At 38.0% G+C, this 27,444-nt stretch overlaps 1 protein-coding gene across 1 annotated transcript in view; it reads right to left on the minus strand.

Moving 5' to 3' along the window:
• The window catches only part of LOC139695781 (lutropin-choriogonadotropic hormone receptor-like), a 484,244-nt gene that overhangs the window by 259,370 nt on the left and 197,430 nt on the right, over positions 1-27,444 (minus strand). Inside the window, exons 5-6 of the mRNA XM_071594568.1 lie at positions 19,468-19,542; positions 1,533-1,598 (exon numbers count right to left, since the gene is read on the minus strand). Coding sequence (XP_071450669.1) covers positions 1,533-1,598; positions 19,468-19,542 — 141 coding nt within the window. The remainder of the gene's footprint in view (positions 1-1,532; positions 1,599-19,467; positions 19,543-27,444) is intronic.

The raw sequence follows: 27,444 nt of genomic DNA on the forward strand, positions 1-27,444 counted from the left end.
ACTGATACGTGCTAGAATAATTTGAATGCAGGAAGAATACGCCAGGGTGCGATTGAAAAATAGTTGTCACTAACAGATTACGTATTCCGATAGCGAAGCAATTCCATAAAATTCTAAAAATATGTTATCGAAGGTAACACATAACATGCATATTTCACTTCGATTGGATTAGGTTGACCCCTGTGTCCGGAATCCACAAATACCAGAACCAATTTCGATATGCTCATCTCGATAGACTAATAGGTCTACATCCATTGAACTATCTAAAAAAGTGTGAAACAAATGATGCGCAGCATCAAAACCATGGCCGTGAAGTATTAAAAATTTACGGTGGAAATGTTAAGTTTCTTTTTACCCTCATAGTGAAACAAATGCATAAAAACTAGTTTCACAACAACGTAAAATTTACTTTGAAATATTGATATTAATGAATAAATACTCCTGTATTTCTCCCTTACACTCCTATTTACTTTTTGCCGAAAAATATCTAGAGTTTCTTATTTAGATGGTGAGAATACTCCCCGGATCCTTTGTTAATTAAATTCCTGTTTCCTTATTATTTCCGCGGGTTTTTTTCTCCATCTCTGACGATGACTGCGGCTGAAGTTTTGACGAGAGTTGGATAAGGATCAGCGATGAGTATGAAAGGGGGGTGGGAGGAAAGTGAGCGTTGGTGATTGGTGGGCGAAGAGGTTTGTCATGTGGAAGGGGTGGGTCGAAGGGATGATTGAAAATTTGGCCGAGTTTCACGTGCAAACTTTATGTGGTTACCGACGTGTTGCCATATCCGAGGATGACAGGTCATTGAAAGAAGTCTGAGGAGGACACGACAGAAAATTCTTCGGTAAAAACGTTTCTTAACAAGTGAGTTTTCACTGAACAACAAATAATGGACGTAGCTCTATTAGCAAAGGTGTTGCGATCATTAAAACAATACCACACTATCAAGTACTAGAATATTTGTTTCAAATTTAATTACTGGCAATTCGTTCGGTGTAGAGGGAATAGAATAAATTAAAAGTCCATCTGTTAAATTAGATAGCAGAAATTTAACTCATTTAAGATCGAATTACGGTCATAACCAAATATTTAAGTATGTTTAAATCCAAAATACAAATCAGCGAAAAGTTCAACTGTGGCTTTGTACTACTTACCAGCATATTAGAAATAGATATATAGAGCACTGCAATCAACATACAAAACATAAAGTTTAGCATTTGACTAATATCAATTACTGAGCTTCTTGATATGGACTCATGGTAAAGTTGAGAAATATTTAATCGCTAATTCCAATTTACATTTTCTATTGCTTCAAAAACATATCATATTGAGGAATCAAGCTACATTACAGTTTAAAAGTGGTCATTTAAACAATTTCATTATTATTGTAAAATCGCACTGTACCTTCACCTTATTGGGTCGAGGTGAAAGCGCCAGAGAGCGCTGCTACATCGATTAAAAGGTAGACTTTTTTTCCAAATGTAAAAAAAAAACATGAAATTTTAGCCAAAATATTTAATAATGCTACTTACAATTGTTCACTCCTCACTTTGACACTGTTGGAATAGACCCGCTCAATTTGATTGTTCTCGAGGTCACTGAAATTAAGAATTACACAGAATCAGTCGGTTTGCGGAAAATCATCGCTAAATATATATGATTTATGCGTAATCAATTCGCTCAGGAATAAATATTAATTTTGTCACTCCTCCTTCTAAATTCATTCGTGATTGTAAAAAGGATATATTTTGATAATAAATAAATTATTAGATACATGATTAACTGATAATATATTTTACTTAAATTTTTACTTAAATATTTTACTTAAAGATAATAAAATGGTAAATAGTAATAATTATATTGAAATTAAATAAAAAATAATTATATTCAACTACTCTGTAAACATTTCAAAATTTCAAAAATAAAGAAAAAGAAGCATGGTGAAAGACTCAGTGCGAGGATATGGAAAGTCTCCAGAGGAAGGGTGAAATTGGTGCGCTGTACAGCAAAGTTAAATCTTTATCGGGAAGTAAGAAAGGGAGATCTATGCTAACGGTTAGGGATAAGGCGGGTAAGATAATAGTTGACATAGGAAAGATCCAAGAGAGATGGAAGGAGTATATAGAAGAACTGTATAGTAAAGAACTTCAATAAACGAAGTTAGACATTGAAAAAGAATATGACGTAGAGGAAGATAGCTTAGGTCCAGGCTTACCCGACGATGAGATAGAAAAGGGCATTAAGGGAGATGAAACTAAATAAGGCCGTGGGAGTGGATAACATTCCCTTGAAACTATTTAAATGTCTAGGAAAATGTGGGAGGAAGAGGCAATATGGGCTGATTTGTAGTATTAATGAGGAAGGAATCCGGCAGGAAGACTTTGTGAGATCAGTTTTAGTTTCTTTTCCCAAAAAGGTAAAGGCTACATCATATGAGGACTACAGGACGATAAGTTTGATATCCCGAGCAGCTAAAGCTGTTCTCAGGATCATAAACAAAAGGATGGCGAGTAGGGCAAATGATTACTTAGGGGATGATGAGTTTGGGTTTAGGAAAGGTTAAGCGATTTTCTAGAAAGAAAAAGGCTAAGCTAAACATTAAAATAGGAGGGCATAAACTAGAGCAGGTAGAACAGTTTACGTATCTCGGTAGTATTTTTGACCAACAAGGTCAAAGTAGTAGGGACTTAAGGGGAAGAATTGCGCTAGGCAAAGAGGCTTTCATAAGGAGGAGGGAGTTGCTGACAGGGACGTTGAGTAAGGATGCTAAGACTCAGATATGGAGCGTAGTTATGTACGGCGCGGAAACGTGGTCATTGAAGCGGGAGGATAGACGTAGACTGGAGGCTTTTGAAATGTGGGTGTGTAGAAGAATGGAGAAGGTGAAATGGACAGAGAAGAAAACAAATAGGGAAATACTTGGTATGGTGGGCGAAGAGAGGGGTTTGTTGGGAGCAATCCTATGGAGGCAGGAAAAGTGGCTGAAGGGGGTATTGACAGGCAGCGGGATGTTGAAGACTGTAATTGAGGGGAGAATGTTGGGCATACGCGTAAAGGGAGGAACAGGATAGGGATCTTGGACGGGATGAAGGGAGGAAGAAGGTACTCGGATATGAAGAGGGACCTGATGTTGATGTTTTTCTAGGAGTCACAAAATATTTATTTAGGAGCTGTGTCCATCCAAAAACATACCTTAACCGGTAGATTACCTAAAAAAAAAATATATATATATATAAATATATACTTTTAAATATATATATGTATATATATATGTACATATATATATGTATATATATATGTGTGTATATATATATATATATATATATTTATATGTACATATATATATATATGTATATATATATATATATATATATATATTTAGTTCTCTATCTTCCGATGAAAACTGAGCAGAATTCCGTCGAAATGATCAAGAAATAACGTTGGAGTGATATTTTTATGTTTTTCTATGTTGTTTGTTGCTGTCCAATTTATTATTCGGCACTTCCGTGTTACGTTGACGAAATCATCTATATATAGTATATATATATATATAGTATATATATATATATATATATATATATATATATATATATATATATATATATATATATATTTATATATATACACATACATATATATATATTTATGTATATATACATATATGCGTTAACTAGTAATAATAAATGTGAATACATTGGTATATGGGTCGTGGTAGTTCAGTGGTAGAGCGTTGGACTACTTTTATTATATGTGTGTGTATGTAACTGCGGTTGTTGTGAAACATCTGCGGGAATCAAAGCTAGGATATACGGTTGGTAATCCAACGCTCTACCCAATGGACTACCGCATAACCTTTACGTTATGGCCCTTATGATACCCGCCTTCCGGTTGATTACTATCGCTGGTATGAATTTACATAATTTAATAAACTATTAGGATCGTTTTCATCAAATGATTATCAAAAAATGTAAATGGGAATTCATTGTATGAATATTGAATTTCATTTAAAAACTTTGTGTGGATGGTCATTCATTTTATCAACAAAAATAATGTCAAGATCTCGCCGGCCGGGCTGACTATGGTGTGGTGTGTTTCCTTGCTTGCACAGAAATCGTGGGCTTGATTTCCACCTATTTGAGTTTTGCTCCATCTAAGTCATGGGATTCGAAATCTTCTCGTTTTTCTTAATGTAAATCACAAAACATGTCTGCTGTAATGTAACAGATTCACACTGGATATAAATCATATCAGACCACGTACCTTTAGAAATAATTTAAATCATTCATGAAATGTATTTTAATTGAATTAACGATGAGTTACGACCGTGAAAAGCCCTCACATCGACTAACGTGAAGCATTGGGTCACTTTCCAGGCCATACGTGAGCGGAAAAAACTCACTTCTAGGTTGGACATCGGGAGTTATTTTCCCCACAACGAAACCTCTCTCTCTCTCTCTCTCTCCCAGCCGGATGCGCAAGGATTCTTCCTCCCCGTCCCACTGGATTCATTCCAGGGCCTTCCGGTGCGTTTAGTTAAGCCAAAAGAAGACCCCTTGTGAAATTTTTACAGCATTTGGAGACCCTCCAAGTATCCGAGAGGAATGAGATAAAGGAAAGTGCAAATTAGTTTTACCTCGCACATGCGCGACGAACCTCTTTAACAATCAGTTTGAGCTGCGTGACTTCTCTTGGCGGTATCCTTGGAGACTCTTCGACGCATCTATTTGTTTGATAATATTAATCACTGGGAGGGATGACCTTGTTTAATTGCTCAAACTTTAAAAGTTCTTTTTTTTAACAATTGACTTAATCTTCGAATAGGTTTGCAACTAAAGACTTTGACAGAAATGAAGGTGTTTGTCTACAAGCTGGACCAGGGGCTGGTTAATAAAATCACAATTATGCCATTACCGCAATTTTAATTTTATAACAGCCCAAATTAAAGATCAAAAACTGTTTCTAATATGCAATCAAATCAAATGGGCATAAAATGACTGAAAGGCTAGAAAAATTGTTACACAGTTGCATTAATATATTACTGCGCAGTTGACGAATGATTATGTGCACCCTCAATTTTGGGAGGACGTGTTTGGCACTGACTCGAGCTATTAGAGAACCACCCTATGGCTATTAGAAAAATATAAATTACGTCGATGGAGAATTATTATTTATTTATCCGATGAAAAACGCGATTTAGGGTCAAGCTGTGGAGTTGTCAAGGTCGAGAGGTGTGCACTTTAACTTTCTTTCATTGGTTATCACGTGTTTACGAGATCTGTCCAATAAATCCGCGAACTGATTAAACTTCATATTGCAAAATTTGGTCCACATCCATTTTGTCCCCTTCAAAGTACTCTCCATTCGTTGCTATGCACTTATTTCATCTTCTTTTCCACTGCTTAAAGCACCCTTGGAAGACCTCGGAAGTTAAACTTTTTAGTTTTCTCGTAGTTTCTTGCTTTAATGTGTCCACATCTTCCCATTTCTCATTTTAGCATTTTGGGAATAGGAAAAAGTCACAGGGTGCGGGATCTGGCAAATAAGGAGGATGATCAAGGATGGTGATTGAATTTTTTGCCAGAAACTGGCGAACAATCAATGCTGAATGAGCAGGTGCATTGTCATGGTGAAGGATCCATCCATCGCCTTGAGCCAAGTTTGGTCTCACACGACGCACGTGATCTCTGAAACGCTTAAGAACTCCAAGGGAGAACTCAGCATTTACTGCTTGTCCCTCAGGAAGAAATTCATGATGAACAACACTTTTGACATCAAAGAAAACCAGGAACATGGCTTTGATTTTCGATCGGCTTTTTCTTGATATTTTGGTTTGATTTAATCCACTTGAAAACTGTTTTTTTTCTTGAGAGCGTTATCACCGTAAACAGCTGTCAATAATTCAGTAATTTCTTGATAACTCACCCAAAACTTGATGTTGATTCGTTTCTCCGTGATTTCGTCAATTTCCATTTTCGACAAACAGTAAAATCAAGGACAAGATAAACTAACATAACTGGCACCATACGCACAGCTCGACGATCCGCCAAGCACTGACGGCTAAATGGGTATCAGGCAATAAGCGCCGCTTGCAGGCGTGGCTATAGTCCTGGTCATGGCCGTCAGATTGCACCAGTTCTCGTATTTATTGGGCAGACCACGTATGCAATGTACAAGGCCATATTGCTCTAATCTGATAAATTGTACCATATTCCTTATCTATTCCTTGAATCTAACGTCGTGTTACGCTAATCTGTATGCAATGAAAAACGAGAGGGATAGTCTCCACCGCTGGCTTGGCCCTTAATTGATTTTATTAGTTTTGTTTTCTATTATGTATTTATGACTTGTTTGGTATTTTGATAAACCACTTTATGTATCCTTATAAACGTATAAGACAGCCTTGCCCTTACCACCGCCACCTTCGTCAACATGAAACTTGGCTTGCTTTGTGAGGGTAGAACTCACCTAATGCCTAACTCCATTCAGCGTGTGTAATACACAAGGTAAGGCACACCAGGTGAAACAAAAGATAGAGGACTAAGTTTCATCTCTGTGGTTCCCTGGGAGGATTTGACCCCCGCAAAATCACACAGCAAGGTTGTATTAGTGTGCTCATTGGTTTCGCCTTGAATAAAACTCGGTCAGTAGCCTGATGCTCTACCCACTGCACGACCACGCTCACTCTATTCCTCATTAAGAACTTGAAATATAGTTGAATTTTGCAGACAAGGCAATAAGATAAAATGAGGCATTGAGACGAAGATGACACAAAACCTGAACGACAGGATATGACAGGAATGATAGCAGAGAACAAGCAATGGATTTAACTTCAACGCACTCATCAGTTTTGACAACATGGAAGAATATAAGTTGAACCATTTTTAAGAACAAGTTATGAATATTTGTCACGCGTTATAAACTTGAGCCTCGCCGGAAAAAGGAGATTACAATGTTTCCAAGTAATTTACCAGGATAATGTCTGGGGAGGATGTTTATCCGGCTAAAGCCAGATACGGAAGCGGTTTCATGTTCAACGCCCAGATTAAGTCGGAGATGAAGGCAAGCGAGGAAACCGCGAGGGTAGACCCTGGCGGAAATTAGGATTACGGGAATGGAATAGTGTGAAGGAACCTTCCATCCTTGGCTTCGTTAAAAGTTTTGTAGGAGTGCTTTCAAAGTGAAGCATTATTTTAATTGAGAAATGTTTTAAATGAAATTCGATCGAGACGAAAATAGCCCCGTTAAACACGGCGTGTACCTTGAAAAAAAGTATAAATACTATATCTCATCAACCATTGGATGAAAATACACATCTATTAAAAAATTAAATTTTAAAGATCAGTATACTTAGCATATTATTGAGTTTGACTGATTTAATCAGGTAGATCTTCCTATACTTTCAGGATTCAGGTAATCCTTCATATACCTGAGCCTCAGCCAACTTTCATTCTCAAGGGATAAAGGAAATCAACGGTTTCCGTGAAGTTTTTAAAGAATACCACTTCCACTTCCTACTGCTAAACTTACCACCATTCTGGGTTTTCTTTGCAAGAAATAACTTCAGTGTTTGAAGACGTTTAAATTAGCCTACAAGGTGTTAGTTTGTATAATGAAACAAAAAAGAATACTTAATATTAGCATTGGAAGCACCAGAGCGATTATTTTGACTTCAAATTAAGATTGTCGATCAATTTTACAAGATACACAGTCTGTGGAAACACAATATAATCTTCCAACATGAATACTAAACAATTCCATGAAGTGAAGCCAAATACCGTATAATATGTGAGATATTTTATTTTCAAACGCCTCCCTTCCCTAACTAACGAGTATTAATGGCGCTGAAAATGCAAAACTTTAAATAAGCTTTGATTTTGCAACCAATATTTGAAGTTTTTTAAATTATTATACCTGTGTAGATGTATATATATATATATATATATATATATATATATATATATATATATATATATATACACACATATATACACATATATACGTACACACATATGTCAAAAATGCAAGATTGGACATTTTCACATATCCACGGTTTCCCACTTATTCAAGATTATTTTTGACGGATATCATTTACGTAAAGGGATGTTATTATAATATTTATTCCATATTTTATTAAATAAATAAGTTATTACAGTATATTACAAGAGCGCATTTCAAAAGCTCCCTTCTAATTATACTGAACACCTTCAGGCTTCACTTCATTGAATTTTTGGATCTCTATATTATAAGAGTTTGTAATTTTCCACGGACTTTATTTCACAGTAGAACGGGTTTCATTAACTTGGTTGCATCATAAGGGATAAGTGTCAGTTACGGGGCTGTTAGATATAAAGCCATCGGACAGAGGAGAGGGCGGGGGAAGTTGAAGGTGTGAGGGCAATGGGTTATCCGTTGCTTCAAATTCGTGGCTCTTTCGGTTAAAAGAAGGAGAGGTGATGGCGCCACCTTGGCTATGACTAAGCACTGAGTCCCATCGGGGTTTATGGGGGAGGGGGGGTGGCTAGGAGCGGATGGCTGCTTAGAACCCTTGTATTTGTGTACCCTTGAAGAAAGGGGTGGCTGTGTAGAGGTCGGGGGATTTTTTGGAATTAAAAGTCGGTGGTCGGGAAAAGAGACAAAAACGGAAGTTGCTTTGGTTATGACGTTGGGTAAGGTCTGGTCATGGCGTAGCTGCAACTGAGTACGTTGAACCGTTGGGTTTATTTACCTTCGAGGTCAATTTTTTGTAAAGGAGAGGGGGAGGGTTGGTCGTATAATTGCTCATTACACAGTATTGTAATGGGGTCCGACAAGTGCCTTCGAATCTCGATTAGCTCTAGAGCGTCCATTTGCAATCCTTTAGGGAAGAGATGTAGTATTCCTGGGACACAATTTCTATTATGTTAACAATCTAAGAGGTGTGTTTCGCAGAGAGAGTTGGTGTTAGATTTTCGTGACCCCTGGCCTGTTTTAGGGCCCGTGTTTTGAAATTCTTCCCAGTTTGGCCGACATAATATGTGTTGTAGTTACTGCATTTAAATTATTAGATGCCTGATCTATTAAATGTATCCTGTTTGTCTTTCCGATTAATAAAATGTTTAAAGAGAGAGTAAGGGATGTGTAAAAGAGGCCGTTTTGAGTGTAGTTGGAAGGCGATTTGAGATTTTATAGGAGATGCCTCCTAGGAAAGGGATCGAACACCACTTATATTCTTTATGAGTGGAGGGCTTAGAAGGGATAATTCGACTTATGGCCTTTGTTTTGAGTTTTTTTGGATTATTTTTCCAACTAGGTTCGGGTTGTATCCATTGCTGGTGGCAATATTTGCAACTGTGCTGATTTCCTCATTGAAATCCGTGGGAGAAAGAGCGTGTGCAAGAGCCGGTGTATCGTCGAGTGGAGGGCTGCACATTTGTGCGAAAAATAGAAGGCGGAATAATTGGGAATTATATGATCCGTATGAGTGGGTTGCCTGAAAATACAGAACTCTTGCCTATTTTCTTTTATGTTGATTGCTAGTTCTAAGAAGTTCTGTTTGCCGTTAACTTCTTTTTCCGTGGAAAAGGAAATGTAGGGATGCATCGTTTTGAAGTTATTGTGGGATACTATAAGTCTAACAGGTGGTTTGACCCTGTCCACCGACAGAGAATGTCATCTACGTAGAGTTACCAATATACCACTTTTTCCACGAGTTTGTTGGCCGTATTTAACAGAGATTCTTCCAACGTATTAAGGGATATTTTGGCTAGGAGGGGATAAAGGGGGGAATCCACAGCTAGACCGCCTGCTTGGATATAGCAATTTTATTTTAAACAAAAATAATTTTGATTAATGGCCATTTTTGCAAGGGTAATTAATTCGTTCACAACATTTGGGGTAATTTTGGCGTCTTTGAGTACATTTTGAGCATTAAGCCAGGCTTCCGATTTGGGGACACACGTGAAAATGTTATAAATTTCAAAAGAAACTAGTGTTGCTTTGCTGTATTCATTAATTTCTTTAAGCTTTTCGGCAAGCTGGGTTGAGTTTGAGTTTGAGTGTTGAGTTTTTAACCGTATATTTGAGTTTGAAACATGAGTAGTCTAGGAATATATAGTTTTATTTGCGTGAAAGAAGGTGTGCGGGGGCGGACACCACTAAAAACCACGGGTCGAATTGACACCTCCTGTTAATGTGTTTCTACTTGTCCTTAAACCTGGCAGCTGAGGGGTTTACTCTTATTATGGACCATTCCTTCCCTAGCATTAAACCACTTACAATCCAACACTAAACGTTTCAATTCACTTTGAAAAGTCAAGGTTAGGTCTTTGGTAAATAAGTGATTAAATTGTTTTGATGCAATTCAGGGCACTTTTCCGCATACGCACTTTTGTCCAACCCTACAGTACTACTTGCAACAATGGCGAAAAGTCAAAATACCCCCTCTCAGCCCTCCACGTCTAAAGACTTCAAGTGGGATTCGATCCCTTTCCTAGGAGGCATCTCCTATATAATCTCAAATCGCCTTCCAACTACACTCAAAACGGCCTCTTTTACACATGCCTTACTCTCTCTTTAAAAATTTTATTAATCGGAAAGACAAACAGGATACATTTAATAGATCAGGCATCTAATAATTTAAATGCAGTAACTACAACACATATTATGTCGGCCAAACTGGGAAGAATTTCAAAACACGGGCCCTAAAACAGGCCAGGGGTCACGAAAATCTAACACCAACTCTCTCTGCGAAACACACCTCTTAGATTGTTAACATAATAGAAATTGTGTCCCAGGAATACTACATCTCTTCCCTAAAGGATTGCAAATGGACGCTCTAGAGCTAATCGAGATTCGAAGGCACTTGTCGGACCCCATCACAATACTGTGTAATGAGCAATTATACGACCAACCCTCCCCCTCTCCTTTACAAAAAATTGACCTCGAAGGTAAATAAACCCAACGGTTCAACGTACTCAGTTGCAGCTACGCCATGACCAGACCTTACCCAACGTCATAACCAAAGCAACTTCCGTTTTTATCTCTTTTCCCGACCACCGACTTTGAATTCCAAAAAATCCCCCGACCTCTACACAGCCACCCCTTTCTTCAAGGGTACACAAATACAAGGGTTGTAAGCAGCTATTCGCTCCTAGCCACCCCCCCTCCCCCATAAACCCCGATCGGACTCAGTGCTTAGTCATAGCCAAGGTGGCGCCATCACCTCTCCTTCTTTTAACCGAAAGAGCCACGACTTTGAAGCAACGGATAACCCGTTCCCCTCACACCTTCAACTTCCCCCGCCCTCTCCTCTGTCCGATGGCTATATATCTAACAGCCCCGTAACTGACACTTGTCCCTTATGATGCAACCAAGTTAATGAAAGCCGTTCTACTGTGAAATAAAGTCCGTGGAAAATTACACGCCACGACCCTACCCTTCTCCTCGAGGGTAAACAAATGCCCGGAGCAAATCCAATGCTTAGTCATAACCAAGGCGCCACCACCTCTCCTTCCTTTAACCGATAAAGCCACTACCTCCGACTTCGTCGAAGTCACAGATGACCATCCCCCCCTCCGCCAACTTCCCCCATTCTCATCTGCCCGATGGCTACATATCTTACAGCTGTGAACCTGACACTGGTCCCTGATTATGCCTCCAAGTTAATGAAACGCGTTGTACTGTGAAATAAAGTCAGTGGAAAATAACAAACTCTTATAATATAGACATCTCTCGGATTGGCTCGAAAAATGTATAGAAAAGCAACGGCCATAAAGTTGTACCCTAAGGGGGAGGGGATGTGCTTTTTACCAGCACCCTCGTCGATCTTTTAAATCCTTGAACTGATAGTTGTATTTTGACCTAGTATTACAGTGTCCTACCCGCTGCTCACCTGGCCACCTCTGACGTGTAGTGAACTCCAGAAAGGTTAAGGGGGTGCCAACACGATTGGATGGCCGACCAGATGCGCTGCGGGTAGGGTACTCGAGCAATGCAGGGCATTTTTGGATTAAAGTGTAGGTCAAATAGTGGGTCTCCAAAGCATTCTTTGCCAAATTATGTACCTTTCAATGAAGTGAGGTTCATTGCCAGCAATAGTTCCTTTAACATGAATAAGATAGCATCGGACAGAACATTTTATAAGCCATTTAATATTAATAAGAAAACGATCGTCGTTAAAAATAAAAAAACGCAACATCAAGGTCACATTGGTCACGTATTAGTAGTTAATTCCCGGAGTTTAAAAAACATCGTCGCGAAATATTATCTCCTTATTCGAAGCACCGGCGCAGAGATACTCATTATTGGGCCAGAAAACTGGTTAACCAGTGATATTGCCAAAAGTGAAATTTTTCCAAAATCCTTTCCGATTTACAGAACAAATAGAATCAAGGTCTTTATTGAAGTTAAAAATTCTTGCGTCAGCAGGGCTGAGGTGATTCCGGGTAATGGTTTGGAAAGCGTTTGGTGATCAATTAAAAGTCCTCATTCCAAAAACAGACTGCCAGTCGACAAAGACAATTCAATGCTAAAATTAGACCAGCCAATCAAACGGGTCTTATGCAAGCACAATGATTCTGACATTATAAATGGTTATAATTCAATGGTCCATCTATTGACTGGAGCACATGTAGGTTTATAACGGGGGGCAAAATCCGGGAGTATTTCGCTCATACGACAGAGAAGTTCAGGGAAATAAGTCACCTGTTAATTCACTCGAAAACGTTTAAGTCGAATGAGTTACCAGCAGTTTAAAAAGGCTAACTAACTAAATTCCTTCTTTCAAAGCGTATTCATTAATATCTCACCGAATGCCTCCAACAGCTTATCAAATCGTGCTGGTAAACCGATACCCAAAATTGAAATCTAATATTATGGAATTGAACGTTTGCTAAAAAATATTATGCCTAATAAATCCTTTGGTTCCGATCAAATACCCGCTCGTATATTTAAGAATCTAGCTTCGGAAATTACGCCTTATCTAGAAATAATATGTAAGAATTAGCTGGTAGATTACAAGGTTTCCAGAGAGTGGAAAACCGCTTACGAAACACCAATATTTAAAAATAGAGACAATAAGAAACCGAGTAATTACAGACCTATTTCCCTCACATCCATTTCGTGCAAAGTTATGGAACATGTATTTGCTAGTTCGATTGTGAGACACCTCGATAATCAGAAGTTACTAGTACAATATCATGACGGTTTCCGAAAAGGAAGACCCTGAGAGACACAACTTGCGCTTTTTGTTAATGATATTCTTATTTCGGGAGAGAGCAATGTTCCAGTGGACGCGATTTTTCTAGATTTAATGAAAACCCTCGACAAAGTACCTAATAATGAACTATTCGCAAAGCTAGAAGCATTTGGCATAGATCAAAATATCTGGGGTTGGATGAAAGACTCTTTGAATCGTCGGGAACAAAGAGTATTCGCGGATGGGGTTGGCTCAAATGCAGTAAAATTTACTTCAGGTGTTCCCCAGAGATGTGTCATTGGACCTCTTTCATTCCTACTTTACATTAACGACCTTAACTCTGTAGTCACTAGTAAGGTGTATGTATCTTTGCCGACGATGGAGTGGTTTACCGTGATATCCTTGGTCCCCTGAGGACCCCCTGAGGACACGGTAGCTTTATCAGATGACCTTACTGCTATACGGCTCTGGTCCGACTCTTAGCAATCAAATTTAAACTTGAAAAAGCGCGTAGTGAAAAACGTCGGGTAAATAGCAATTCCCTCTAGAACGCCTGCTCCATTGGGAAAACCGAAACAGAATGCCTTGGCTCAACTGAATACCAACTCATTACCCTCACTAACGACCTCTCCTGTCTGGAACACATGAGGAGAATATGTACTCAAGCAAGCAAAAACCGGTATTTATTAGAATAGTAATAGGTAAATGTGATGAAAAATCCAAGAGAGATGTTACCTTTCGCTGGTTAGGCCTCATTTAAAATATGCTGTGAGTGTATGGGATCCTCTTGAAGTTGGATTAATTGTCGAATTGGATCGCGTGCAGCGTAGAGGAGCTAGATTTGTGAAACGTTGTTATAATAAACTTAGCAGCGTATCTAAGATATTAGAACAGCCAGGCTGGGAATTATTTAACCGGGCGAAGGTTAAATTAAAGATTAAATCTCCTGCATAAATTGGAAGGTTATCCCTTTAAACAGTGCTGTTGAAAATGTAATATTACCCCCATTGTTCTACGATCATCCTAATAAAATTAGAGATATTAAGCATAGAATAGAACTATTTAAGATGCTATTTTGCCCACAAACGATAGGGGATCATAATAACATTGTCCGACCACGGTAGGGTGGTCCCCCCCGCCACACGCCCTTGCGGCGGCTTGCGGGGTATTATGTAGATGTAGATGTAGGGTCATGTTTACGCAAACATTACTCTGGTGTTAATTAACCCCCTGCCAGACACCCTGGCGGTTGTTTGCAGGGAACATGATAGATTAAAAACAAAAAATAAAATCAAGAAAAAGTTTCCCTCAGCGAAATAATGGTGACACAGTTTTTCTCCTGAGGAGCTTGTACCATTTCTTCTTGAGGTTTTCTCCGCAGTTTCTTGGAATTCGTCTTCTTGAGTTTTCAAAAAATTATTCCGATATCAAAGATCCAGCCCAGAGCTCCATTATGGAGTCAAAATTTCGGAGTAAGTCAATACGAAAAATAGTGGAAAGCGTAATAGATCGCTTGCTTCCAGTTCCTATCGACGTATTCAAAGGGATCTCCATCTGCATTGAGATGGTGCCCTTGAAATTTCTTCATACGACGATTGCCATCCTTGGTGGGACGAAGAACAAGAACAGGGATTCACAAGGTCTGTCCCAAAATTATTTAGGACTGAGTCAAATAAAAAAGCATTTATTGCCAGAATTGGTACATTCACTCAATAAGCCTTCGAAGTAGCACCCTTGTTCGTCCACACACCTCTGCCTGCTGGTTTTCGACGCCTCGTATGCCTGGTGGAAGGCGGTGCCCGGAAATCTGCCAAGCTCCCACGTCACGGCCTGTTGTAACGCTTTCACCGAGCCGTGATCACGTTCTTTCGGCACGGATTTGAGGTGGGGGAAGAGGAAGAAATCTGGTGGGGCAACGTCAGGGCTTTAGAGTTGATGGGATAATATCGAGATGTTCTTTGCAGAGCCGCGTGCGAGTTTCTTTCTGTTCGTCCGAGATCACTCGCAGCACACCAACTTCGCACTCACCTTTCTCATGCCCATTTTCGGTCAATAGTCGATGCACATTACTTTTAGGGATGCTAAATTCATCAGAAACCATGCGAACACTTAATCTGAAATCCCTGTTCAGCAAAACCTTCATCCTTGCAAGATTTTCGTCACTTTTTGAGGTCGAAGGGCGTCCTGAACGTTCGGCGTCTTTAACATCTTCTCTACCCTCCCGAAACAACTTGTGCCACTCAAAAACACGCGATCTACCCGATAAGCTCTCTTGTGCATGTCATGAGTCTCCTTCACGGTTTTCGCTTTATGGCGTAGCGCTGTTCCAATAACCGGTCCATGGCGCAGCGTAACGAGATCATGTTATAGAGGTTTCGTACTCCGTTAAGACTGGGAGCCAATTTCCACCAATCACCAGCCTTTCCTGAGACCGTGAAGGCCATTTTCACCTGAGCGATGGGGAGCGTAAAAATCGGCCTAGGAAGGTAGAGGACCTTAAATTGTAGACTCTATTGGACGAGGCTGATACGTAATCGCAGAAAATGCTTGCCGAGCAATTGAATATGTTACTCTACCAGGCATTTCCATGCGCCTACGTGCCATGGGAAAGGTTCAAAAGATTGGAAAATGGGTGCCACCTGAATTTGACGATAGGCAGATGGAGTGACGTCAAAACACATGTGAAGTCTTGCCTACCAGACAAAAAAGAAAGCCGTTCCTGCATCGGATTGTGACTGGCAATGAAAAGTGGCTATACTTTGAAAATCTTAAACGCAAAAAAACGTGGGTCGATCCTGATCAACCATCGACATTGTCCGCAAGAACAAATTGCTTCGGACGGAAGACGATGCGGTGCGTTTGGTGGGATCAGCAGGGTGTCATCTATTATGAGCAATCAAAACCTGGTGAAACTTTCAATGCCCATCGTTGCCACCAGCAATTGATCAAATTTCACCGTGATTTGCGTTAAAAAATACCGGAATATAAGCAAAGACATGAGAAGGTGATTTTCCTCCATGGCAACGCACCATGGTAATATTACTATTCAAACTACCAATAAAAGTCTATGATAAAATTGCTAATCTGAAAAAGAGTGACAAACCTACAATTAAGGCAATATTGAATAAATTAAAGTCTTCTCTAAATATAATTATAGCATTAAAAGGACATTAACTACAAGTACCTGTACCTGTGAATATCTGATACCTACTCTTAATGGAGCCAGAAGTGGTTCCTATTTTCTCTCTAACGATTATTACAATGAAACAGGGAACGGGGGTTGGTTGATCCATGTATTCAATTTTGTTTCCCTATATTTATGAGTAAATGATGTGCTACATTAGATATGAAATATTATTAGTTGAAGTCAAAAGAGATATTTGAACATCTCATGAAACCTTCTTGGCAAATGTAGTAGTTTGAGGCGGATTGTGGTGCAATTCGAACATTTTAAAGAAGATATAACAACAAATTTCCACTTGATAAGTTTTAATAGTACGACTTAAAGACGATGTAATGCATTGAAACCCGGTCACACTATTTAACTTATTATCATATTTTCTTTATTATTAACCTTGTTGGCGTATCATTTTTGATACCGGTTACGTCAATTGAAAAATTCAAATGGTTAGGACTGTTAAAAATGAGAATTATGTAAATATTAACTGGTATTTCAACATTTAGCTCATATAAGTTCAAAACTTCCGACGGCACGGTAAATTATTTATCTTTCTAGAATTTTCGACTGACTGACGACACTCCGTCCTCGGTTTCAATCAGAGTGTGCGTAAATGAGGGCTTATGGATAATCACTCGCTTCACATCAGTGTCCACTGAGGCGACATCCAGGAATAAAACGCAATGTCTCTAAATTCCAAAATTCCGCTGGCTGTTGCCATGGTAACGGGATTTATCGTTACACTGTGTTTTCCCACGTCGACCGTCAATTATGTGAAACTCATTTGAAGCTGACCAATGCCGAGGGAAAGCAGTGGACGGAAGTTGGAGCCGTCGAAAAGGCAAGCAAAATGTGTTGCTGAGTGGTTCCTGTTCAAACCTAGTTTAATTGGTTCGGTAAACATTTCATTTTTGGACTCCAATTAACAAAATATGATCGTGCATCACTAGCTTATGATGAAACTTTATAAAAAAATAGTTCATCCTTTTGTAGCCAAAAGCCTATTTCAGAAAACTACACACGTCATTTTTTGATTGTGGGTGAGAGGGCATAAAAAGTGAAAAGCTCTATTCATGGCGTTCTTGATGAACAATGACAATTTGAAACATAAAAGAAAATGTGGATTTTTATCCTCAAGCAAATCCTTTACAATTCCATCAGGCCCTAGAATACAAACCGGAGAGCTCCGGTTCAATCCCTGGAGACGCCTTCGGGTACTCTTTCGGTTTAAAAAGATGAAGCAGGGAAGGCTCTCAAAGAAGTGGAACTTAGAAGCATTAACTGGTATTACAGAAACGGAAATATCGGCAGACTATAGATACAATCATTGGCATTGGCATTGGGAAAAGAGCGGAGTACTCTCGAGGAAAAATGGAAATGCATCAAAAAAGTAATATGGAAAGCCGCAAAAGAAACTACGCATAGGAACTCTTAAAGGGAAGAGACCATGAGGGCGCGGGTTCAAATCCCGGCGGTGTTGAATATTTTTCAGAGGTATCTCGATCCCTACTTGAGGTGCTTTGTGGAGGGCACTTTGAGTGAGTACGCCGTCCGTCGGATGGGACGTTAAACTGCGGACCCCTTGGCGCCTTTCGTAAAGAGTAGGTTAATGCCGACGCCGGGTTTTCTCTCCACCCTTCATCCTTTCCTATCCATCCCCTATGGCGCAAATGATCTTAGCTGTCGGTCGCCTCCCCTCAAAACTACTACTACTTAAAGGGAAGAGAGCAAGTAAGCCATGGATTAAGTCGTAAGATTTAATAAATATATCCCACCAGTGCTAGGATATGGAGACTTTGCAGAGGATGGATGACATTGGTGCGATATACAAAAACGTTGAAATGAAATCGGGAAATAAGAAGGGAAGATCTGTGTTAACAGTTAGAGATAAGTCGGATAAGATAATAGTTGCAGTAGAAAATACCTAAGATAGATGGAAGGAATATATTCTATAGATGAATTGTATGGCAAATAAATTATGCCAACAAGCTTACACGTAGACAGAGAATATGACGCAGATGAAGATAGCTTAGGTATGGGCATACTCGACTGTCAGATAAAAAGTGTGTTCAGGGAAAGAAATAAAAGAATGCCTAGGGGGGTAGACAACAAACCTACAGAACTACTAAAACCATAAACACAGTAATCAACCGGAAGGTCGGTTTAGTAGGTGATGGTAGAGTGCACCCAGTACGAAGCCCTATACAGCGTCTGAAATTCACACATCAGGGTAGGGGGGCCAGTTCCTTTCCCTGTGCCGGCTATGGTTTCCCTTACATATATATATATATATATATATATATATATATATATATATATATATATATATATATATATATACTCATATTTACAGAAACATATATAAGGAAAAGGGATAGGAACACGTATAAAGGACGAACACAATAGAGGTGGGGAAGGCGGAATCGAACGGATCACAAGAGTAAAAATATTTCCTTCTACTGTTCTTTTCCTGTATGATGTTGTATGAATTCTAACCACTGTCCTTTCCTCTTGTGTATTGTCTATTTCTCCTTTGGTGGGTGAAACAGCTCCCTGACGCCATCTCTTGGCTAAAGAATCGGGGCGCTTGGCGACATATAAGACCCACGGATCTCAGGGTAAATTACATGTCCTCGATAGCTCAAGTGGTTAAGAGCATCCGCCCGGCAAGTGGAAAGATCCGGTGTTCGAGTCCCGGTTGAGGAAATATTTTTACTCTTGTGATCCGTTCGATTCCGCCTTCCCCACCTCTATTGTGTTCGTCCTTTATACGTGTTCCTATCCCTTTTCCTTATATATGTTTCTGTATATATGAGTATTTATTCGCCGTTTGGCGGGATTTCGTGTTTGAATGTATATATATATATATATATATATATATATATATATATATATATATATATATATATATATATATATATGTACACACACAATTATATACACATGTACTTTTATATACGAAATATATAAATATATATATATACACACAATTATATACACATGCACTTTTATATACTTATACATATAAATTTATGTATATATATATATGTGTGTGTATATATATACACATACACACAGCAATGAATTAAAAGTATGCAGAATGCTGGGTACTTACATCATGTGAAGAATGGAGTCAACCCTGAGATCGGAGAGGTTTGGTATTTTATGGAGTCCAGTGTGCACTATTCTCCTGAAAAAAGATAATTAAATAAAAATTATTTATCATTTATTGTTGAGGCAATCACATTTTTTAAATCGCCGTATATAAATCCACAAAGGTGCAGTTAGTCACCCATAGCTAAATGAAGTCAGTAATTATATCCTCAAATTAATGAAACAATATGTTTTTATAAATAATAGTTTGCCACTATTTGCAAAATTGTTTTTGATTTTGGCATATATTTTATGATTTTGAAATAGCATCTTTAATAAAGTGCGCACATTTCCATTTCTCATGTTACCTTTTACAGTTGCATTTCTATAAAATGCCGTGTTTGACTGTATCATCCCATGGCAAACTCATAAGTTTCTCCTTGAGAATACCCTTCTTTTTTAAATACTTTATATCCATTATATTAATTGAAAAGGCTATGAATAAATGATTCTAAATATTTTCTTAAAACAATCCGTGCCGAAATTTGAAGGAACTATAGATCCAACAAGCAATAATAATGCAATAATAATTTTTCAAATCAAACGCTCATTATAATTACTCCAATATGCTTGCAAGGTGTTGAGAGTGGACACAGGAGATACGAAAAGGCTTCATAATAAAAGGAAGATTGTTTGGAAAAATTAATTGAACAAGAAAAGGTATTTTGGATGGAATAAATGTAGGCAAATACATGCTGAGATAAAGGCTCAGTATTAAGTCGTACAGAAATTATGTATACATATTTGTATTACTAGTTAGGGCTTATGAGTACAGTACTGTGTTGTATCTGGGCCCATTAAAACATATCCTAACCCGCTTTACTGTTCTAGTAATAAATATCAAATATATTTTTCCGACTTGGTACGTCTAAGAAGTTGAATCAACAACCAATAAATAACGAATTCCATTTAATGCATTAAAATAAATCATGATGGAGTTCCAATCAATTAGGCATTTCATTAAATGCACCACAGTACTTCTCTCGGTATTGGTGCGTACTTAGGTGAAACAGTCTCACTCCTTATGGATTGAAACTCTCAGAAGCTCAGCGGAGAGACTTAAATAATATTAAGTTAGCTTTTGAATCATGCATTATTAGCCAAACATAAGTATTAAATTGCAGCAAAAGACCACAATGGAAGAAAAATTATGTTTTTATTAGTTATGCATATTATTATTATTTATGGTATTATACATTTTCTTTAGGCTAATAATATGCCTACTCTTGCCTTCGAGAAGCAACCAGGTGAGCCGATGCGGTACTTAGAAATCAGTAATAAGCGTAGTTTCTCTGTGAGACACAAGGACTCTTATCCATGAAAGTTAGTATATGATGTTAAAGCAAGAAAAAGCTAAAGGGCAATAAATAAGCAACCCCATCTAGGCATAAAAATACATTTGGAGCAATGATGGAGGGGGCTTCACAAAATATTCGATTACTGTACTCTTTTCAAAATATTTTCCTATTCTACGCCCACGTAAAAACTCATAGTGAAATCTTGCATTGCCGCCTGAAATGTTATATTAAAACCACCAACCAATTGAAGGTAAAGCATAAATGACAAAATACCAAGTACTGCTGAGAACATAATTCAAACAATTTGACAAAATATTAGTCGTCTCATGTGTAGACCCATGCGTGTCGCTTTGAAATTAAAGGCCATTAAATACATCTTACAGATAAAATGTTCGAAAGCAGGAAGGTGTTTTATTTGAATGGCAATGTAATTTGAGTGTTAATCCTCTCCCGAAGAACGACACAATGGATTCTTTTTCCGACAATTCTAAGCAAACGATGCAGAGTGGCCAGACAGAAAAATCAGCAATATTCATTTTGTTAGCTAGGTTGGAAACGTATTAGAGCATTTGACTCATGTCTTAGAAGATGCAAAGAATCGTGAAAAATACAATGCTCTGAATACTAGTAATAACAAAATGAGCGGGCCTAAAAACATACTCGGGAATTTTTATGTGAGATACAGTATTAGGAAGCTAATAATTCAGAAATTATCGCCGGAATTGCAATTAAGAAAGAAATAGTATGACTCTCTACCACTTTTGTGGTGACAGGTCCCTTAAGGAACACAAAATCTTTTAAGATAAGGAGAACTATTAAGATTTTTTAAATGAGATTGAAAACAATTAATAAATACAACAAGTTACGCAGTAGGTCATCTTGGGGGAAATGAGTCAGTGCACTCTTTCATCAAAGGCAAATTGAACGAGAGGATATGTGTTCCGCGTGCATTTCATGCCTGTGGGGGAGTGAGGATAGGGGGAGAATCAAGAGATTTGGAACCACAGCGAGGGAAAGCATGGGTGTTTATGGTGTTTGCGGTGCATTTGTGGCCGTTTCATTTTAAACAGACTCTCCGTGCTCTCTCTCTGCTATTGAATTATTGCCGCAAAAATGCATTTCCACATAAAATTCCAACATTCCATTTATTTTTTGGCGGCTGACCCAAATAGCTTCGGGTTATCCACCAACGGGTTAGTCGTTGGGTTTCTTAAAATTACAATGTTTTCTTGAATATGATGAAAAGTGGCGGGTGGAGGCCCGCAAAATCCCATTTTTTGAGTAGAAGAATGCGTAATGGCTGCATCACGGCGCTAATTTCCCAGCATTATTTTGGCAAACTTTCAAGAACTTCATGCTCCTATTTGCCTAGTTATTCATGTCCATAAAGGGATCCATTATTTTTAATGCGTGAACAGTATCTTGGCACCGCAATTACGTTTGGAGTTTCAATATCATACTTTAAACTTTTGAATGTGAAACAAATAATTTAGAGAACCGTATATACATTCATATAAATGTAAATAAACACTGTGTTACAAGGTTTATCTAAAAAATAAAGGCAACAAATTTTTCCTAACGATTTCGTTAAGTGCTGAATTCAGATCGTCGGTCAAGTGTGCGCATGATCGGAGATCGTATTGGCATTGATATAAGGACAGTGTACGCACTATTATCACTGAAAATTTGGATATGCGAAAGATCCGCGCTAAACTCGTCCTCTCGAAGGTCTTTAGACGGACGGACAAGAGCAGAGTTTGCTTGCGAAGGCCTTCTGCAACGACATCACGACGATTCCCCAACCCCCTCACAGTTCCGACTTGGCACCAGCAGACTAATTCCTAAAGTAAAATCCTCCGTCAAAGGACTCTACCACGATGGGACCCTAAGTGCCGTTAAAGAAGTTTGAACGCGTACCCTTTAGGACCTTCCGGAATACACCAACCAAGACGCCTTTGAGTGGTAGAAAAATCTTTGGCAAAAGTGTGTTGACACTAAATGTACTTTAAAAAATTTTGAGGCATGGTAGAAATATCTTAACTACGAGTAAATATTTGCTTGAAATGAAACCTTTTGGCTTTTCCACATAGTTCCTGCGAGGAAAAGTCAAGTGGTTTAATTTCAAGTTCAATATTAAGAGTTTCCACCAAGTGACGCCAAAAACTGTTTTATTTAACGAGCAAATCTATTTTTCCTAAACTTTTCCCGATACCTTAAATCAAACCATGTATGTATAAGCATTTATTTAAAAATTTTTTTGCGTGTATTCTCTTTTTAATCTTCCTATTTCACACTCTTATTATATCATTCATTTTGACGGCCAATTCTTGTTTTTTTGTATCTCTTCGCAAACCGAATAGTGGCAGGGCAATAAATACTATTGCCCGCAAAATCTTGTTGTTACGATTAACACGTTGTTAGCCGACGAGAAATATTCCTTGTGCAACCTTAGTGGTTAGACTTAAAATTACTAATTTCTTGTTATTCACACTTAGATGATTTGAATTTCTTAAAATAACCACAGCTTGCAAATAAGTTAGGTTAAAATCCAAAGAAACTGCGGAAGATGCCGCAACAGTAACTTTTAAAGGAGTCATCCGCTGATGCGCATTTCAGTTCAATAATTTCAGAGCGTAAAAATCATTCGCCTTGACTGGGATTCGAACCCGGATCCTTCAATGACCGGTCGACTGCTTTAGCCAGTTAAGCTATCGATGCGTCCTCTTAAACTCTGAAATTTTGGGGGATTTTAAAGGAACAAAATGTTGCGACGAAATACCGTGCATACAATGTCACAGGCATTCGTAGTCGTGCGCGACGCGCCACAGTCCACGTGGTCAAAGCCAACTATAAGTACTTAGACTGTTAATACCCCCAAAATTTCAGAGTTTTAGGGGACGCCTCGATAGCTTAACTGGCTAAAGCACTCGAACGGACCTTGAGAGGTCCGGGTTCGAATCTCGGTCAAGGCGAATGGTTCTTCAACTTTGAAATTATTGCATTGAAAGTTTGGTTAACATAATAATCGAAAGACAAGCGTTTTCCTGGAAGGCATCGAATATACCTTGATAATATCTTATGATTCATCGCCTCTTAATCTCGGAGACTAGGATTAACCAAGCAACTCATTTTTCTTTTCTTAACTTTCTTTATCAAAACGCAGGGTATATATTTTGATATCTATATTTCATAAATGTGTGAATACCAGCGGACAAAATCAACACGCCGTAACTTTTAAGATTTCTGATGGCCTGCTTCCGTGAACAATAAGCTGATCTCCTATTTCGGCACATTTATTATTGATAATTTTGAATAATCAATTGGATTGCGCCAAATACTCCAGTAATTAAAATATTATTTTTTGTAATTTTATCTTCTCTGTGGGCCGCTATGGATTTTGGATCTTAAAGCAAGCCTTGATATGACATTTCCTCTCTCAAAAGTGGATCAGAGGATTAAGAAACATAATTAGTTCTTCCCGCATTGGAAATTCTCCAAAATTACCACATTGTCAGATATAATTTTCAATAATTTGTACCCACTCATTTTTTAATCTCTTTCTTTTTACTGAGCTGCATTTATCACATTCTGTGTTCAGTCTTTACCTCAGAATCAGAGAGACAATATGCCATGACCTTACACTAGGGCTGCTAATCACTCAAAATCACCTATTATTGCCTATTTCCAATTATATTTCATCTGCCGATTTCATTATTTCCCTCAATCAGTTTTTAAAGTCTTCTTTATGAATCCCAAATGAATCCCTTTTTCATAAATTCCAGTCACCTATTTGTTTATTTAACAGTAAGCCGAATATTAACTATGATCAAAATCGTATGTTAATGCTTGTAATAGATTATAACCTAGGAAGTAATAAAATTTTGCTAACGCATGTATCATGAGAGCAATTTTTTTAATTGGTGTACCTTTTATGATTAGAAATACCTCGATAGGATAAACCTGAAAAAAGAATGGTCAATGACGAGCTACGCATGCGATATACCATGGTCTTTATAATATAACTCCAAACATCACATATAGCCTCTCCCGAAGTCACCTTTCCGCAAAACGAAATAAGTAGTATACGAACATTCCTGTGAATAAAATAAACATATTTCCTAAGACGCCATTTGAAACAAATATTATGATTTGTTTTTCAGGATTCCAAAGGTTCGAGAACGCACGAGATCTCAAAAAAACTCGTGCATTACACAGCGGGGGAACTGAGATATATATATATATATATATATATATATATATATATATATATATATATATATATATTTATAGTGAGTTAAAAGAACAAACGTCTCGCTCCAATTGGATTGGCCACTGAATGTTCATTCATTAAATTCTTCCTAGTTTTTTGAAGCCGTCTTAGCAGTTATTTGGTGGAATTTGGACAGTTGTGCAGATAAAATGAAACTCTGCAATTCTAGAATTAATATTTATTTAAAATGACCATGATACACTACGTGTAATCACCATTTCCGCAAGAAAAAATATTCAAGAGTTTCAAGTCAAGATGCGAGGCGATTGCATTTCAAGATGCTATGCGATTGTTATTGATTTATTCCGACGGTGACGGTATGCCAACGTTGAAGTTCTCTCCACGAGCGCTTCACGAATAATTACGGAAAAATAAAATATAGCCAATAAACGTCCGAATAAATCAGTGCAATAAATACCTCGAGTAGCTCTTCTACTTGGGGACAAACAAGTGGAAACCAATCTCCTCCACATCTAAAAAATGCAATATTTTTAGTATAAGAATATGAGGCTAGCGTTGTAATTACGATATTAAAATAGCATTTAAAATTTAATAAAAAATTTAAAATCTGAAGAGGTTAAGCCTGATGCCATTGAAATCATTGAGATAAAATCTGAATATTTCGCAACAGTGGCACAAGTATTCAATCATAAGCCACGCAACGGGATAATTAACGTGTTCTTGTTATAGTAATAAATACGTTTCGTGATCATTGAGGTTCTCTAAAAGAACGAATAGGCCAAACGAAAGATTCGCTGAGGTATTTTTTCGGTCCGTGAATTCAATTAAAGAGAAGAAAAACTGAATATTTTAAAGGCAGCACCCCCAAGCAGAGTTATCTTTTGAAAATGCAAAGAAACTAAGGCATGAAGGACATGGAGAAAGAATGTCTCTCGTGAAAGCGGATTTAGAAAGGTGAAGAAACTAGGAGAATCATTCAATAGCTTTGCCCTCCGAGGAAGGACGTTTATTTCTCGTGTCCAATAGGAAGTTAATAAAACAAAGTATGCCTTTCCTCGCAATTGCAAAATACGATATTCATAACTTTTATCCCTCCTATGACTCAATTCTAGACCTCAACTAGGCTGTGCATCCGAGCAAAAAAATAGTTATTATGGTGCAAATTTGTAAAGCTTAACTTTTCACTCTGTTGTATCAATCATGCCGTAGAAAAAACTCTCAATTTGGCCTATCACTTTAGATAGTTTATTTTCGTTTTTGACTAAAGATGAATATAAAAGACAAAAGATTTCAAAATAAAAGTAACGGCTTCTTATGTTTTATTTTATATTTGGTCATTGTCACTGTAACATTGGACTCCATACAGCGAAATTTAACGCTGCAATTTTATTATTTTAGGTAGACTTTGGATGGACACATGCAACTAAACAGTACAGCGACAATTCCCTTGTCTCTCCAAAAGAAACAACTCAATATCCTACCTTACAATAAGCCCCTATTCGATTCTACATTACCTCCAGTAATGCAATATCTGAATATACTATCCATTTATTTCCTCATCATGTGCTATTTTAATTTGGCTTAAAACCATCCTAGATTTTGAGGTGCATGTAATTGGCGACCATGTTCATTATTATTGAGATATTTAGATGCATAACCCCTGACGTATATATTCCTATTGAATATTTGAACATGGATGAGGGTAATGACATAAATAGTAAAGCATGACGAAATAAACAAAGACTGCATTTCCACAGGAAATAATTTACTACAGTTGACTAGTTTCGTGTCACTGTAGTATTATCTGGACTGAGGGCCTGCATGATGCTACGGTGTAGCGGAACTAGTCAACTGTAGTAAATTATATCCTGTAGAAACGCAAAGACTATGATTATTTCTTCTTGCTTCATAACTGGATTTCTACAAAGTAGCGGCCTAAACCATATCTCAAGACATAAATAGCGTACATCAAAATGTCGTGTTTATTATTTTTATTAAAAACGTCTTTTCCCTACCACCGCTCTAATTCTTTAATTTTCAAAAGCGCTATAACATTGAACTCGTACCAAAAACATAGCAGGGGACATTTTTGCAAAAGCGTACAAAAGACGTACTTTTTTCTGTGTTATTTTCTGCGGTTCGAGTCACCGGTTGACACTCAATAGTTGTTCCAATCGCCGTGACACGGAAGGGACGCCACTGTCATTAGGCTGTGTTTTTCGGAATTCGAGATTTCTGTACGCACCTTCCATGACTTGCATCGTCTCAATTCTCGTACCCTTTCACCAATTCCAAGGGCACTGGTGTAATGCCAGTCGCGCATTGATTTAAAGTCATCGTGTGGTCTGATGCCTCACTCACACTCAATTGCGACCGATGAAATTTTTGGAATGCTGGAGGAAATCCCGTA

Source organism: Hetaerina americana, unplaced genomic scaffold (assembly GCF_022747635.1).
Source record: "Hetaerina americana unplaced genomic scaffold, ioHetAmer1.1.p SCAF_63, whole genome shotgun sequence".
Taxonomy (NCBI): domain Eukaryota; kingdom Metazoa; phylum Arthropoda; class Insecta; order Odonata; family Calopterygidae; genus Hetaerina; species Hetaerina americana.